The sequence below is a fragment of the Charadrius vociferus genome, unplaced genomic scaffold (genome assembly GCF_000708025.1).
Source record: "Charadrius vociferus isolate BGI_N301 unplaced genomic scaffold, ASM70802v2 scaffold54, whole genome shotgun sequence".
Classification (NCBI taxonomy): domain Eukaryota; kingdom Metazoa; phylum Chordata; class Aves; order Charadriiformes; family Charadriidae; genus Charadrius; species Charadrius vociferus.
Genome location: NW_009648350.1, coordinates 4514362 through 4531001, shown reverse-complemented (window position 1 = coordinate 4531001; position 16640 = coordinate 4514362). Strand labels below are relative to the sequence as shown.

The 16640-nt window shown below is 52.4% G+C and overlaps 3 protein-coding genes across 3 annotated transcripts in view; 2 read left to right on the top strand and 1 right to left on the bottom strand.

The window, feature by feature from the left end:
- POLDIP2 (polymerase (DNA-directed), delta interacting protein 2) overlaps positions 1–5286 on the top strand; it is a 7556-nt gene extending 2270 nt beyond the window's left edge. Inside the window, exons 4-10 of the mRNA XM_009885229.1 lie at positions 222–297; positions 915–1022; positions 1262–1398; positions 2410–2436; positions 2622–2747; positions 3152–3231; positions 4813–5286. Coding sequence (XP_009883531.1) covers positions 222–297; positions 915–1022; positions 1262–1398; positions 2410–2436; positions 2622–2747; positions 3152–3231; positions 4813–4927 — 669 coding nt within the window. The 3' untranslated portion in view covers positions 4928–5286. The remainder of the gene's footprint in view (positions 1–221; positions 298–914; positions 1023–1261; positions 1399–2409; positions 2437–2621; positions 2748–3151; positions 3232–4812) is intronic.
- A 2269-nt stretch (positions 5287–7555) lies between these two features.
- TSR1 (TSR1, 20S rRNA accumulation, homolog (S. cerevisiae)) lies at positions 7556–13803 on the top strand. Its single transcript, XM_009885177.1, is given in 16 exon segments — positions 7556–7666; positions 7668–7763; positions 8083–8299; positions 8379–8513; positions 9067–9494; positions 9778–9937; positions 10264–10421; positions 10723–10925; positions 11367–11529; positions 11762–11872; positions 12223–12355; positions 12776–12900; positions 13172–13336; positions 13339–13395; positions 13398–13527; positions 13625–13803. Coding segments are annotated over 16 exon segments (2571 nt in total).
- Positions 13804–14413: 610 nt separating this feature from the next.
- Positions 14414–16640, bottom strand: part of SRR (serine racemase) — a 3171-nt gene continuing 944 nt past the window's right edge. The window contains exons 2-7 of the mRNA XM_009885227.1: positions 16118–16253; positions 15766–15869; positions 15571–15690; positions 15400–15474; positions 14968–15177; positions 14414–14692 (exon numbers count right to left, since the gene is read on the bottom strand). Coding sequence (XP_009883529.1) covers positions 14495–14692; positions 14968–15177; positions 15400–15474; positions 15571–15690; positions 15766–15869; positions 16118–16253 — 843 coding nt within the window. The 3' untranslated portion in view covers positions 14414–14494. The remainder of the gene's footprint in view (positions 14693–14967; positions 15178–15399; positions 15475–15570; positions 15691–15765; positions 15870–16117; positions 16254–16640) is intronic.

Below are 16640 nucleotides of genomic sequence, written 5' to 3'. Positions count from 1 at the left end.
TGGTGCACAGGTCATTGTGAATGGGGGTTGCAGCACTGAAAATGCTCTTCAATTGAGTGGAGAATTAGTCTAGAGGACTTAAAAGGAAAGATGTTCTGAGGTGAATTGGTTGAATAAAATTGACGGTACACACCTTAGAAACTACCATAGTAAACTGAAATGTGACTGGAAACTGGCCTACAACAGTCCAACAAAATGACATAAACCTCCTTTTTTCTCAGTCCCAGAGATCACAGACGGAAGCAGTGACGTTCCTGGCAAATCACGATGACAGCAGAGCCCTCTATGCCATACCAGGTGAGTAAAATGCACTTTCAACTTCTGTGGAGATGTGGACTGTCATGAGGTGAGGTCAGAAGAGTCATTGACAGTCAACTTCTGCCAGTGAAGCAGCAGCACCCACAGGACGGTCCTGTAGTGGTACTGTCTGTGGTTTAGGGCCTTGCTAGAAACAACAGAATGACTAAAGTACATGAAACCCTTTTGGACAGATGGAAGTTGGGCAGACTCTGATCAGACACAGGCATGCCTACTTTGAGCTCTTAAGACATAAATCCCATGCGCGTACCCTGTTGCATGTGGGCTATTGTACTTTACTACCGGGACAGCTAGGTCTCTTCCTGTCCCGTGCATTTCCTGCCACAGGTCCTTTTGTATCAGTCCAGTCACTTCCCAGGCAGTGTGTATTTATCAGAAAATCATTCTGTGGAGAAGTCTCACAGGAGAATACTGCCGAGGGTTATCGCTGGCCTATTTCTTCCATTCTTGCTTGCAACCATGGTATTAGCTTTGGCTTCTGCTGCCAAAGTCCTTTTCTTAACATCTTAGTAGTGTGATCCATTTTTCTGCCAGGAGACTTCTGAGCTGCTTTTCGATGGAGAAGTTCAATGGCTTTGGGGTGTGGTTTTTTTCAGGTTTAGATTACGTAAGCCATGAAGATATCCTTCCCTACAGCTCCACTGATCAAGTGCCCATCCAGCATGAGCTCTTTGAGAGGTTCCTCATGTACGACCAAACAAAAGGTAATTTCTGGCTTCAGAGGGAAATCTTCAGAGCCAGGTGCTTGAGGTATTCTATGACAAGTACACACAACCCATCAGCTTGGATTCGGTCAAAAAGTCTTGGTCTGGTTTAGGGTCTGTTACAGTAAAGCCTTCTTTAAATAATTTTTGTAACTACATGAAAGTAGTTGCTTTGAGGGGAAAGCACTCCGCTTATGGTATGCCTCTCCTTATAAACTCTCATCTTTCCCTCCGCACAGTTCCACCTTTTGTAGCAAGGGATACACTGTGTGCGTGGCAGGAGAAGAACCACCCCTGGCTGGAGCTCTCCGATGTGCACCGAGAAACCACAGAGAACATCCGTGTCACGGTCATCCCTTTCTATATGGGCATGAGGGTAGGTCTGTGTTGTGTGTCGGTGTATAAGTTTTGTTATCTCTTTAACTGGCATGTTTTTTCTAAGACCAGTTTACTGACTGAAGGTACCTTCCGCTTACTGGAGAAATGACTTCTTAATCACAGTTTAATTGTCATCATGTTCAGCAGACATGAATGTGAAACTGTTTTGTCATACATTTTTGGAGAATAGCTCCTGCAACTTGGCTTTTGCTTGTTATTTGTATGATGGGAAACAACCCTGTACTGTTCTGCAGAAGTGTTAGCAAGATATTTAGGAAGGCTTGTGAATTGGTCCTTCGCTACCTCAGTCACAGATGGCTGTGTGCATAAGGTGGCACCAAGGCCATCTGCCCTGTAATGACAGACATATCCTGCCCACTGGTGAGGTGCTGTGGGGTGTCTACCCTTGTTTCCTCGCTCTAATGTGGGTTAGAGGGTTTGGCTAAAGCCTTCTGGATTTAGCTGATAACCATGTGCTTTTTATAATGTAAGAACTTAATGCGGACCATCTGATATAATGAGGCTCCAATAGACTTCTGAGTGGGAGGGCTGGGAATTACCGCAGCAGTTTGATTTCTGAGTCCAGAGGAGCACAGCTGCCGGGGAGCCTGCGCTGTGGCAGGTGGATGTTTTGGTGTGGATTTGCAACTTCTCTGGAGCCCAACTGATGTTTGTCCTAACCTTGTCAGAAAAACAGGTGCCTGAAGGCAAGGAAACGGGTGTTTCTAGATCTGTAGAAAGTGCGTAATTAACATGGAGATCAAGCCTCCGTAGTCACAAGATCCTTGCAAATCTCCCACCTCATGATTACATGTCTAGAGCAGAGCCAGTGCCAGGCGGTAACTGATGGACTGCTTCGGAGAGCAGCTGTCTTTCTGCTCATGTGAGTTGTCTGCGTCAATCTGGCATGGAGTGAGAGCCCCTGTGCTTGTGCTGTGCTGACAGCTGAAGAGGTTTTGGCGCTGAGCGTTGAAGGGCAGCTGCTAAAGTCTTTTGTTTCTCTTGACAGGAAGCCCAGAATTCCCATGTCTACTGGGTAAGTGCCTTTTGTTTCACAAAGCAGCTAAAGGGAAGGAGTTTATTTGCTGTGGCATCATTGCTGTGTGATAAGCTCTGAGGGAGAGTAGCCCTTGCCTGGCAACTGTTTCCCAGTATCGGCTGTGGGTTATCAACTGTTTGCAGCTGATTCCAGGTCTTGATAACAGTCTTTCTTCTGTCCAGTGGCGCTACTGTATTCGCCTGGAAAACCTTGACAGCGAAGTGGTACAACTCCGAGAACGGCACTGGAGGATATTTAGCTTGTCTGGCACCTTGGAAACGGTCAGGGGCCGCGGCGTTGTAGGAAGGGTAGGTATCGTGTGGCTTCTTCTGGGAAGTGCAGCCCTTCGCTGGAGTCCTCTCTCTTGGATTCATTTGCCAGTAAATTGCTAAGTGGGCAGTAGAAACAGATGGAATAGGAAGCTGGCAATGAAAAAAATCACATAAGCTTTTTGTCTGTTGTTAGTATGCACAAACTGAAACTTCACACTGAGTTTTAGAGAATGATGCTAAATGACTGGCAATGGGAAAACTGGAATAGTACACGATTCTGGCACTACTCACTGGGCAGGTTTTTTGCTGTGTAATTGGTAGTGATGCTCAGATGTGGATCTCTGTTTTTCTTCTTGCTATATAAGTTTCCTGTGGATGCCTGTCTGGAGAAATGTTAAGATCCGTTGCTGATGCAGAGTGGTCTCTTCTTGTCTTCTCAGGAGCCAGTTTTATCCAAAGAGCAGCCGGCATTTCAGTACAGCAGTCACGTCTCCCTGCAGGCATCCAGTGGTCACATGTGGTAAGGAGCACTTATTACTGCAGTAGTGGTTTAGATATAGGACCCCACAGTGTTGAGCTGGGACGCAGCTTGCAGTCTGGAGTTATGGCTGAAATGTGGGTGGAAGTGGAGTGGACTGGATATATTTGATAGTTAAAATTTTTATGAGCTTCTCTATAGCAGTATCCCAGTTAGTGGTAAGAAGATCTGTTGATTATCTGCACCAAGAGAGGTTCCAGGCTAATTTATCCTCCTTCTCTGGTCAGTGCTAGACTGGACTTGGAAAGACACAATGTACTTCTCTGTCACCTTCTCCTGTACTCAGTTTCTGTCCCTTTCAGTCCTTGGCGCAAGAGGCAGGGCTTCATGCTGGTGTTTCCCTGGGCAGCAGGGTGTGTAGACCCGTATCTTCTCTCTTTGGAGGGGACTGGACTTTGATTCTGTCCCTGAGTGAAGCTGTGCAGTTCTGTGTCCAAGGAATTGGCGCGTGAGGTTACTCTCAGTTTAGGCCAGATAAGGCCTTCAATCTAAGTGGTGTTCAGGTCTCCTCTTCTGTAAGTGCAGGTAGCAAGCTGCTAAGCTGATTCTGTGCTGCAGGGTTAAAGCAGTTGCCCTCTGTTACTGTTTCAGCTGGGTTAGTACATTTAGCATCATCTCTGTGTGGACAAGAAATATACAGCCACCTCTTGCCTTCTGTACAACAAGTCTCTCTGGCTTGCATTTTTTAAGTTAATGTGTTTCAGAGTTAAGCTGCCTTGGAACTGCCTTTGAGTCGGGGAAAAGCAAGAGAGCAGCTCTTTGCCTATAGGATACACCCTTGTTTGCCATTTTAAGCGTTTTGAATTGCCTGAATGCATGCCCTGGGGAGTAAAACCAGCTTGTTTAGTAGTTTTTCCCCTTTCTGCATGCATCCTGAAGAAAAGGAGACAAAGGTTCTGCAGCTCAGAAGCTGCTCAGCTTGGCTTCTGGTGTTTGATTGTGTCCTCTCCTTCATGAGAACTTGTTAGTTTATCTCCATCATCCTCTTGCCCGTGTCATGTTCTGCAGTACAGTCGCCTGTAGTTCAGGGCAATAAACAAATTCTTTGTTTGTACAAGGACGGGCAGATTCAGTTCTGAAATGTCCTTTCTGAAATGCAAAGCAGAAGCTATTCCAAATTACATCTGTGATGGGATTTCATATTGTTGCAGCGTTCTTACCCGGTGGAGCTTCTGCCAAGAAATACAAATTTGAATTTACGTGTAATCAGTTTGTAAAAATAGCTCAGATGGTTGTCTCCTGTGGGGTGGGAGTTAGGTAAACCCTGCCGCAGATGCGTGGAGTGCACTTACCTCCTGGAGGCTCCGATCATGACATCTTTATTCAGGAAATGTATATTAGAGATGTGATGTAAATTGCTCAGGAGTCTTCCAATAGATGAGTCATCTTGGCAGGCAGATGTCCTTGCTGCTGAACTGATGTACTGCTGCTGGACTGGTTTTGCAAATGCAGCCGCAGAGTCCCCATGTAGGATATGGAGGAGCTCATGTCTTGCCTTCTTGCTGATGATTCCTAGCTGTGTTTGTCCCTGGCCTCAGTGTGATCTCTGCCATTATTTTGCAGGGGTACTTTTCGATTTGAGAGGCCTGATGGCTCCCACTTTGATGTCCGAATCCCACCCTTTTCTCTGGAAAGCAACAAAGATGAGAAGACCCCCCCCTCCGGCCTTCACTGGTAGAGCAGACCGAGTGCCGAGACCCACAGAGACCTGTGTGTGTTGTAGACCTTTGCCTCCCCATTATGCTGCAGCCAAGAACACGGAGCTTTTAAACATTTTAAACCATTTTTGTTTTAACTGTTGTCTAAGGGGGAGGCTTTTTTGAACTTTAATACTGGCTCTCTCAGGCTGCTTGTAAACATAAGCTGTGTTACAGTTAACCCTCCCCTTTGTGGCACCTGCTGGGGTTGGAGCTGGGGGACGTAGATCTGTGCTGCCGCAGAAGACTGGCCCCCTCAGCAGGCCTGGACCCTTTCCAATGTGTTGTGAATTCTCTGCAATGTGAGGTTTCTCTAATAAACTGGCCCTTCCAGTTGCAACCAGTCTTCCTTTATAAACCAAGGCCTCGGCTTTGCATCCAACCTGCCCCAGCTTGTTGCTCCCCCCTTGTCCTTGTGCAAAGCGGAGTCAGCCCAGACTTTCTGCTGCTTCAGAAGGCAGCAGTGAGGTGGGTTTAGGGAGCAGGAGCTCAGCCTTCCTGCAATGCAGCTGCTTTCTGGGATTTAGCCAGCGTGTGGCAGAGCAGCTCCATCCCTTGTTCCACAGCTTGTCTGGGGTGTGTGCTGGAGCGATGCGAAGCCTGTTTTTTCAGAGAAGAGAGTGCAGAGTGGGGAAGGAGGGTTGGCAGGTGGTGCTGAGCAGGCTGCCACGGCGTTTTGTGGCTGTAGAGCACTGGGTGGCTGTGTGTTGTGATCGTACAGGAGAGCTGAAGGGGGCCATCCCCGTACAAGGGCTTGCCTCGCTGCAGGGATGTGCGTCCCAACTGCTGGAGGATACTTCCCCCACTCACGCTGCAGCGGTAACTGTATTTCTTTGGTAGTTTCTACTTCGGCAGGAAGAGCTTGTTTTAACCCGCAGTGCTGTCAGCCACCGTAAGGTAGTGCTTGGCGGTCTGCTCCGGCTTGCTCGGCTCGGCAGGTTGTGATGGTTTTTGGTAGTCTGTGCGGAGGGCCCTGCAGAACCACACAGGTCAGCGAAACGGCTGTAAGCTTACAACATATGGATTTGTGGGAATTTTTGCTTTTACATGTGAAGGACCTGGTCCATAGTGCGTTAGCTCTTTTCATAGGCCAGAGGGGCTCTCGGCAGCTCTGAGGATTGCAGAGATCTTGAGAGACATCAGCCTCTGTGGTGGGACCCTTCTGGCAGTCTCTGGGTGTCCAGACTCCTGGGCAACTCATGGGGGCAGAGGTAGTTGGCTCTGTGATAGGAACCTTAGGCAGAAAGTTTCAAACCTTGCTCCTTTCCCTGGTCTTGCTTAAATGACAAGGTATAACTAACTCACAGGACTGTTGTTTTTCTTGATTTAGAAGTACCCTAGTTATCCCCTCTTCCCCCGAGTCCTCTCTGAGCAGCCCCATCACATTTGGCTCTGCAAGGCAGTACTGTGGCAGTGCTGTGGGCCATCTCGGCTGATGGGCAAACAGCCTTCGGAAACGATAACGGGAGAGACTCGCATGCTGTCCTGCAGCCAGCGGATCCTGAGATAGAGAGACTTAATTACTGCTGCTTAAACAGTGTTTATCTGTCACCAGTCTCTTAATTTTTGTCTTCTTTCCTGTCAGATAGGACATGCGTTCTACATTGCTTTTAGCATTTGAAAGGTTTAGCCAGCCAGCCTGCTTCTAGGGATAGAAAGAGATCTGTAAAGAACAGCCCACAGTGGAGAACCCCATGTTGCTGCTGTCATGCTGATTTCTTCACAAGAGGAATAAGGGGGGATGAGGCCTCGAGTTCAGAGGAAGCCGGGTCCTGTAGGAACCTGCTTTTTCAAGAGTGGCAGCTGCCGCCCCTCTCCTTTGGGTTACCAACTGCAGCTTTACTGGCAAATGCAACACCACTGTAAATGTTTAATGCTGTTGCTCACCTGCCTGTGTTTCTGGGGTGCTGTGGACCTCATGCTTCCAATAACAAGCAGAGAGATTTTCCCGAGTGCCGGTGTTGTCCTGGGGGCAGGAGCTCTGCCAGCGCCGGGCAGAGCAGGTTTTGCAGCTGTGAGGCACTCGTGGTGTGTTTGGTGTGACGTGGACCCAGGAACAGACATTCTGGGCTGGATAATAATTGGCAAGAACAGAGGTGACCGGGGAGCGTAGGAATGTTTCTGCTCCATCAGTCTTTGTGGAGAGGGGGGCCGTACCTGCCCCGAGGCCTGGGGCTCAGGGATGGCCTTTCCTCAACTCCTTCTTCCCACAGGTCTATTTCCAGAGCGCGGGCGAGCCCTCTCTCCGCGGACGGGCTGCTTTCTTCTCTTGTGTAAATACCTGTACAAAGATCTAATGAATAAAGCGCTGAAGGAACGGCTGTCTCTTCTGCCTGTCATTGCTCCCCCCGCGCCCCGACGCTGACGGGCACCAGCCTCCCTCCCTGCACCGGCCCTGGGGCTCGCCGGGCCCCGCAGCGCTTCTCTCCCGCCCTCTCCGCGGGGCCGGGCCCGCCGCTCCTCCCTCTCGGTGGGCAGGGCCGCGGCGCTGCCATCCCCGTCCCTCACGCCGCCATCTTAGTTTAAGCGCGGTAGTGCGCGCTCCCGGCGTCCCCCGCGGCGCCGGAAGTGACGCGCCGGAAGCGCTGAGGAGGCAGCGAGGAGGCAGCATGGTGGCGGCGGGCGCTCACCGGCCCGGGCCGCTGAAGCAGCAGAACAAAGCGCACAAGGGCGGGAAGCACAGCGGGTCGTCTCAGCGCCGTGCTGGAGGGAAGGTGAGGCGGGGGGGGGGCCCAGCCACGCCGGCGCATCCGCGACCTCAGCAGGGTGGACCGGCGGCACCAGGCGCTGCAGCTCCGCCGGCAGCGCAAGGAGGCGGTGAGGGCCCTGGGGGAACCGGGCCGGTTGCAGGGGGCGCGGGAAATGGGTCTGTTTGGGTGTTTGCGAGGGGGCAGCGGGACGTGGGAATGGGGCCGGTGCGGGTCTGTGGGGAAGGGCTATTTTGGGTCTTTGTGGGGGGAACAGGAGCTGGGCCAGGAAGAGGAATGGGTGTCTGGGTCTAGTCAGTTTGGGGCAAGCAGAACGTTACTGGACCGAGTGGGTTCAGGTTGAGCTGTGGGGCCATTCGGTTTTGATCTGGTGGGTGGGATAGGAACTGGCTGGAGCAGGGGTTCATGCTCTGCGGTTGTGTCCACAGGTGCTAGCAGAGAAGCGGAGCTTGGGCAGCAGGGATGGGCCCCCGCACCTCGTGGTTCTGGTGCCACTGCACAGCAGGGCTGCAGCCCACGACACCGTCCACTTGCTGCAAAGCCAGGAGTCTGCTGTTGTCCGCATGGATGAGAGGAGAGCTGGTGGCTTTGCGCTCCTCTGCCCCCGACTCAAGCAGCGCTGGCGCTTCGTGACAGCACAGGCAGGTGAGGAAATGCTATTGTTGTCGTTGTTCTTGGTTCCGTACCCCTGGCAGGCTCAGTAATGGAGATATTTTGTGTGCAGGGGACCTTCATGCTGTCTTAGACCTAGCAAAGGTTGCTGACTCTCTCCTGTTCATCCTGGATCCTGACAATGGCTGGGACAGCGCAGGGGAGTACTGCCTCTCCTGCCTCTTTGCACAGGGGCTCCCCAGTTATGGTGAGCGAGTGAGAAACATTATGGGCTTCTAGTGGGGTGTAGGTTGAGGGGGTGCTTGATGGGGATTTGCTGTTGCAGTAATTAAAAACTTGATATGTTAACAGGTGATCACAAGTCTTTGACAGCGCTGTTTCTGAGCATAGATCAGTTGGCCGGATGCCATTGTCATGCTCTGTTGCTGTCTTACTACCCTGGTAGGGGAGTGCTGGAGATAAAAGGGGTATTAGACCTCTGGGTGTGTCGTGGTGGTTAGTATTGTAACAGTTATTCAGGCGAGCAGAGTGAAGGGATTCAGATGCCTTCCTGCTAAGTTCAGTTCCTGGGTCCCAATCTCCACAGTCTCATTTAGTCTCAAAATCTTACCTCTAAAGACAGGTTTTTCTGTCCTAATGGTTCTTTTGAGTGGGTGAAACTGCCTTTGTAACTTGTGGTGGGAATCAATTATTTGTTTTTTTGGGTTGCTGATATCCGAGTTTGTGTTAGTGCTTGGTAAAAGGTGTATAAGAAAGTTAACCATCTGATCCTGAGCTCTGTTCTGTGTGCTGTTTGGTAGCTCTTGCTGTCCCAGGGGGCACTGACTTGCCACCTAAGAAGCGGATAGATGGCAGGAAGAAACTGGCCAAAGCCATTGAGAAGCGCTTTCCAGAGGCCAAGCTCTTCCCCCTGAACACGGAGCAGGAGTCCTCGCTGCTGCTGAGGCACCTCGCCACCCAGAAGCAGCGGCATCTTGCTTTTCGGGACAGACGGGCTCACCTGCTCGCCTATGCTGCTGAGTTTGTACCCGGTCAGGAGAGTGACCTGGTTGGGACCTTGAAGGTGTCTGGCTTTGTCCGGGGACAGGCCCTCGACGTGAACAGCCTGGTGCATATTGTGGGGCATGGAGACTTCCAGATGAGCCAGGTGGATGCCCCCCCCGACCCCCTCTCTTTGAACCCCCAAGTGGTTAAAGGACAGAAGAGGAATCAGGACATGGAGATACAGGTGTGTGGGTGGTCAGGGCTTTGCCAGTCCTTTTAGAACACGATGTTTCTAAACTTTCATCAGGAAAAGACAACTGGGTGTATGTGGTTATGGGGGGGTAAAGGGAGTTTTATCAAGAGAGCCAGTAGGGCTGTGTTCTGTCACTGAGCTGAGGTTCCTTGCGCGTGGCATGTAACAAATGTCACGTTACAGCATAATGAATGTGATACTGAAGGGAGTTTCACTTCAGACTGATTGCTAGCTTGAGTTAGCTGTATTTACAGCTGGGAACTCTGCTCTTCAGGATGACTCTGTAAATGGTACGGATGAGATGGAGGAAGATGTTAAGGTCCTGATGAAGGCGGATCCAAACAAGCAGGAGTCTTTGCAGTCAGAAGTGGTTCCTGATCCTATGGAAGGGGAGCAGACGTGGCCTACTGAAGAAGAACTGCAAGAAGCAGAGGGTGAGTTGCAGCAATACTTCTGTACCTTTTCCTTGTTCCCTGTTAAGAGGGTTATTAGAAACCCTCTGTCTCCAGGATAGCTGTGAAGAAACACACTAGTTGGGAGGCCAGGCCTTTCATTCCTAGTCCCATCACCTGACCAGCAGGCTGTGTGATTTGCCTGGCAGTTAGCAGGTTTACATTTTAGTTGCCTTTTCTGAGCCCTGACAAATTCTGTGCTGGGAAATCCATTCTGGTCTAGAGCTCATCTTGGCTGTCCTGGTGTAAATGTTGCTGAGGGAAAGGAGAATTGTTCCTGTATTAACTATTGGTGGGAAATCCCACAGCTTCTCTGAAGGCAAACAGAAAGGTGGTGAAGGTCCCCAAAGGCACATCCAAGTACCAGGCTGCCTGGATTGTGGATGATGAAGAAGAGGGCAGTCAGGAAGATGACGATGAAGATGATGACATCGATGATGATATGATGGAAGAGGCAGTTTCCCAGGTACTTCCAAGAACTGATACTGCAGGTGATCTCCATGGCGGTACTGCGTATCCTAGGACAATCCTGTCCTTCCAGCTAGCTCCATGCAAGGGCACAACACGGAGCCAGGACTTACCTGGATTTCCATTGTTAAATCTCTTGTGCATATCACGTTGCTTCTTTAGCCTGTTAGATACCGAAATGAGGCACTGTGGTGTATTGGGTTATGATTCACAATGCGAGTACACGCAGGGTTTGCAGTGCTGCATGGACATCAAAAGAGTGCATGTGCTCACAGGCTCTGTGCTATTCTCTGTCTCAGGAGGGGGAAAGCAGTGAGGAGGAAGAGGAACCTGCAGAGGAGGAATGTGAGACCATGACTGTTTCCGAGTGCTTGCGGGACGACCAGTATGACGAGAAGGTGGAGGAAGATGAACAGATGCTGGAGAGATACAAACAGGAGAGAATGGATGAAATGTTTCCGGATGAGGTGGATACGCCACGTGACGTACCTGCCAGAGTCCGGTAAGAAACAGGATGCTTTGCTGGGAGAGGAGCTGGAAGGCGCCCTTCTGTCTAGTTTGGTGAGATAGGAGAGGAAGCCTGTGATGTCTTAGCCGTGGTGTCTGAACCTGGCTGAAGGACTCTTCTGAAGACACATCCTTAGGCTCTGAGGCTTCCAGGGGAAGCGCTAGTTGGAGGGCACTGGGTGGGTCTGGGCAGGGAGAGCTGGGTCCTGACCTGGGAGAGGGAGGAGGATGGCAGAGCCCTGATGCAAGGGCACGTTGTTTGGGGAATTGGCTGCTGTTTCTAGTTCTCTGTGCACTAAGATCTTTTCTGAGAGCTAACATTTGCTGTGCTCCCTTTGCCCTCTCTGAAGCTGTGAGTCCCTGTGGACCACAGAAGGTGTTGGCCACATGCCTCGAATGGTGAAGTAGTTTGTTTTTTCTGTTACCTGTCCTGTAGGTTCCAGAAGTACAGGGGGCTCAAGAGCTTCCGGACTTCTCCATGGGACCCCAAAGAGAATCTCCCAAGGGATTATGCCAGGATTTTCCAGTTCCAGGACTTCTCCCGAACCAGAAAGCACCTCTTCCGGCAAATAGAGAAGGAGGAGACTGAAGGAGCCTCGGTAGCTCTCTTTTCTCATGCTGATCTTTTCCCCTACTGTGTTCCCTTATTCCTAGTAGGAAAGACTTGTCAGGGAGGTGGCTGGGTTGATCTTTTCAGCCAGCTGGTTCTTAGCATGAAGCCATGACTTCAGATGATATTGTTCTCCTGGATTCCCTCTTTAATCCAGGCACATGTTACTTCTGACACTTTTCTGTTGAGAGAAGTATTCACAAGTGATCCTTGCATGGCAGGTTGGCTGGTACGTTACACTTCATGTCTGCAACGTCCCTGTCTCAGTGATGGAGAGCTTCATAGAAAGGAAGCCCCTAGTCCTGTTCTCACTGCTTCCCCATGAACAAAAGGTGAGTTAAGTATGGCCCTGCTGATATCTTGTAGGTGTGCAGCTCCTTGTCTGATTCCCTCAGGCTGTGTGTGTTGGGGATGTTCTGACTGCAGTGGGTTTGGGCTGAAATTTCCCCATGTTGCTCACGTTTCAAAGTAGGACCTTTCCTTTGGTCTTAGCGGGCTGAAGCTGCCAGGGGTGTTTAGGTGTCTGAACCTGGCTGAGGTGTCTGCATTGGTGATCAGCAGTCCTCAGGGAAGCTATTGTCAAGGGCATTTGTCCCTGCTGCAACATCCTGCTGCTTTCTGCTCTGGCCACCATTTTTTGCCGGTCTGCTGTCAGCTCCTCACTGTGCTGCCTCTCCTGCAGATGTCCGTGTTGAATTTCCTGGTGCGGCGGCATCCGAGCAACAGTGAGCCAGTGAGGGCAAAGGAGGAGCTCATCTTTCACTGTGGGTTCAGACGCTTCCGAGCATCCCCCCTGTTCTCCCAGCACACCTCAGGTTTGTGAGGGACTGGTGGGGTGGGCGCGGGTATGCCAGGAGGTGGGGCTGGGGTTTCTAGGGCAGGAAGCCTGTGATGTCTTAGCCGTGGTGTCTGAACCTGGCTGAAGGACTCTTCTGAAGACTCACTTCTAGGCTCTGAGGCTTCCAGGGGAGGCACTAAATAGTAGGGAGTGGAAGGGCTTGGGCAAGGTGGCTCACTGGTCCAGGCACGATGGTGGCCGGCTCCACACAGTGAGCTGGTAACTCAGAGGATCACCTTCATTCCCAGATACTCTGTGCCAGCAGAGGAGGGGTGTTTGTCACCTGTTTTCCTAAAGTGCAGAGCCTGTTTGCCAGGGAAGAGTGGGCTCAAAGGGGTTTCCCAGAGCTCCGAGGACTGCTGTTGGCCTGAACCTGATCATTGCTGTTCTGCCCTAGCTGACAAGCACAAGCTGGAGCGTTTTCTGCGCCCGGATGCTGCCCTGGTGGTGACTGTTTACGCTCCCATCACTTTCCCTCCTGCCTCAGTGCTTCTTTTTAAACAGAGAAGTAACGGTAAGTTGGTAAGTGCTGAAGAAGTGGCGTCTAGGAAACAAATGTTAGCAGGCTGTTCCCATACCCCACTTACAAGTGCATCTATTCAGAAAGTATGACTTGCAAAAGCTGTCCCCTTCATGCCATTTGAGAAGATGAATGCGTTTCCATCCCCAGTATCATTGGCACCTTCGTCCCTGCTGTGGGGTTGCTCTGGGCCTGGAACCATTTGGGGAAAGGGGTTGCGGTAGGGGAGGAAGTGGTGGAGGCACTTTCTGTGGTGCTGCCGTGGTGCATTAGTGACTCTGCCTTGCCGGAATGCATGACCTCATTGCCACGGGTTCTCTGCTTTCCGTGGACCCGGACAGAATTGTCATCAAGCGTCTGGTGCTCAGTGGCCATCCTTTCAAGATCTTTACCAAGACAGCTGTCGTGCGATACATGTTCTTTAACAGAGGTACAGCCCATCTCTGTGTGGTGGGAAGAGGGCATGTGGAAGCAGAAGTCCTGCCCCTGAGAGAGCGGTTGTGTTGGTGCAGCAAAGCCTGTTCCTTACCTGCCTTTTGTGTTTTGATCTCCAGAGGATGTGATGTGGTTTAAGCCAGTGGAGCTGAGGACAAAGTGGGGTCGTAGAGGACACATCAAGGAGCCATTAGGTGGGTTTGGTTCTGTATTTATCTCTGCGATGCTGGGCAGGATGTGGTCCTCCTGGGCAGGAGAGACAGCTAATGGCCTCTTCTGCTTTCTGCCTAGGGACCCATGGTCACATGAAGTGCCACTTTGATGGACAGCTAAAGTCCCAGGATACGGTGCTGCTGAACCTCTACAAGCGCGTTTATCCTAAATGGACTTATGACCCCCATGTTCCAGAGCCCGTGCCATGGGTGAGGAGCGAGAGTGCGCTGCTGGTGGAGGAGGTAGAAATGGAATAAGTCTCCGGCATGGCTAATGCAGTTTGTGCCTTAGCTCTCCGGATGCTGTTCTCGGCCCCTGCACAGCGAGGACAGCACTGATGTCTTGGACGTATTACTGCTGGGGTCTGTACAGGGGCAGCTGTCTCACCAGCTGCCGCTCAGGTACCAGCTACAGCTATTTATTTTAATGGAAAATGTTTTAAAAAAAAAAATCTAAGTGCCTGTGTCTTGGTGGTATCTGGCCGAGGAGGCCAAACGGGGAGGCTGTGTGCACCCCTTCTGTGTGCACCCCTTGGCCCGCTGGGGCTGGTGTCTTTCCCTCATGCCATGCAATAGTAGTGGGTGCAGGGATTTTGCTGTATCAAGGACAGGAGCTTGCTGGAAGTTATTGTTGACGCTGAGAAAGAAAGGCAAAGTAGCAGCTGGGGAGAGTGCCAGCGCAGCTCACTGGAGGCCTGTCCCAGAGCAGAGCGGCTGGGGAGGGGAGAACAGGCAGTGCTTTGCTTCCAGAGGCCCCCCCATCCCCCCAGTACTAACCCTTTGCTTTGCAACCAAGCGACTCTGTGCTGTAGCAACCAACACCAGCTTCCCTCATCCCTCCACAAAAACGTTCAAACGTTTGGGGTTGTTCATCTGTTTTTAGTAGTGCGCAAACCAGACTGTACAAATTCAGATTGAGGTTTCCGCCACTTGAGACACGGCTCCGTTCTCATTCCGCTTTCCCAGGGAGGTCTGTGAGCCAGGTCAGGGAGCTCAGGTCCACGTTTCCCCCGCACAGCACGATGCAAACGTTCTCCACGTCCCGGGAGACTGCCTGGAACCGTTCCGAGAGCACAGCCGCCACTCCCACACCCGCTGTTGGCTCAATCAGCAGCTTCATCCTTTCCCACACCAGCCGCGTTGCTCGCTGAGCAGCTCTCATCCCAGCAGCAAGTACAGGCTGCTCTGGGGCTGCCGAGGGCACTGTGTGTGCACTTCTCCGCAGCGCTCCGGGAAGGGAGAGCAGAGCTTCCGCCAGCCCTTTCCAGCTGGAGACAGTGTGGGTGTTGCACAGCTGTGGTGGTGTGCAGGGGCTTGCGCTGCCCTGGGAGAGCGGAGGGGTGAGAGTGGAGGGGCAGAGCATGGCTGGAGGCAGCTGCCTGCTGGCAGCTACCGTGAGAAGGGAGCCGGGGAGTGTTTTACCTTGATCTCTTCCTCTGAGACTGTCAGGACATCATCAACCAAATCCCTGATGATGGGCCATGTGGTTGGTCCGATGCTGGTTTTAACTGCATCTGCGATGGTATCCGGCGGGTGAAGGTTGGGGGTCAGTTCCCCTTTTACCTTGGACTGGTAACAGTCGTCTGCATTGCGTGGCTCGGCAGTGAACACTTTCACATCTGGTCTCAAAGCCTGCAGAGAGCAGGAGGAGCCCCTTGGTTTAAACTCCTGTGTACCTCTCTGCTGTTGCTGTGTGCGCAGGGGGCCAAGTACGCCACGCTGCTGCCGTGCAGACCCCAGGCACCCAGAGGTCTCTCTCCGTTTCTAAAGAGAAAAGCCACTGCCTGTCTTTGGGAGCTCTGCCCTTCCCACAGGGAGATGCAGCCATCGCTTCCCGGATGAGCTGTTCCCTACCTTGATGGCAACCGCTATTCCTGCAATCATTCCTCCGCCTCCGACGGGAACCACCACTGCGTTTACCTCGGGTGCCTGTGCAGAAAGGAAACGTGGGTGCTTCTGGCACTTCTTGCTGCGCTCCTGCCTGCGAAGAGCAGAGCCCTGGACCAGGCTGTGCGTTTCCCTCACCTGCTCCAGCACCTCCAGGGCGATAGTACCTTGCCCCGCGATCACCGCCGGCTCCTGGTTGGGGTGCACCATGACTCCTCCTGTCTCCTGGACTACGCGAGCTGCTGTCTCGGCTCTGGACTAAGGGAAAGATGCAGAACGTGACCTTTCAGTGTGGCTGGGCTGTATCCCTGGCTGATCTCCCCAGTGCCTTACCTTGTCGCTGGGCTCACAGGGCACCAGTGTGGCACCGTAGGCGCGGATGGCGACTTGCTTACAGCGTGGGGCTGTCCGGGGCACCACGACGTAGGCAGGAATCCCTGCGTGATGAAAGAGAAGGCACATCCAATAGCCAAAAATCCGCAAGCAGCCAATTAGCGCTGCAGGAGTGATGTGTCCGAAGCCTGGGCTGTGCCTGTTCAGGCAAGGGCCACCCCTGGTTATCTCCAGGGGGGACAGAGCTGGGTGTCTGGAGCTGCATCAGCCCAGGAACCAGCTCTGCATTTACCCCTGTGCCTGCTGCCCGGCTGCTCTCTGGGATGGAGCTGGAGCTTGGCATACACGTTACCTTCTGCCTGAGCAGCACAGGCAAGTGCCTGGCCATGATTCCCACTGCTGTGCGTCACGACAGCCCGGGGCAGCTCCCCTCCAGCCCGCTCGCTTTCCTCGACGAGGCTCCTGACTGCGTTGAGGGCACCGCGGATCTGCAAGGTGAGCGCAGCACCCTCAGTGCTGCTGCCTGGGAGCCGGCGTGGAAGGGACCTTAAAGACTGTTGAGTTCCAGCCCCCCTGCCCTGGGCAGGGACACCTCCCACCAGCCCAAGCTGCTTAGAGCTCTGTCCAACCTGGCCTTGAACCCCTCCAGGGATGGGGCAGCCACAGCTTCTCGGGGCAACCCGCACCAGTGCCTCACCACCACACAGTGAAAAACATCTTCCTGATATCTAATCTGAATCTGCCCTTCCTTGCTGCCTCCCCTGTGCCCTAGGAAGTACGTCAGCCCCCATGCAGGATGGCAGGAGCCACCGTTGCTTCCAGCGAGTTTCTCCAGCGTGAGAAGCGACCTTCGCCCTGACGCTGTGCGGCGCCAC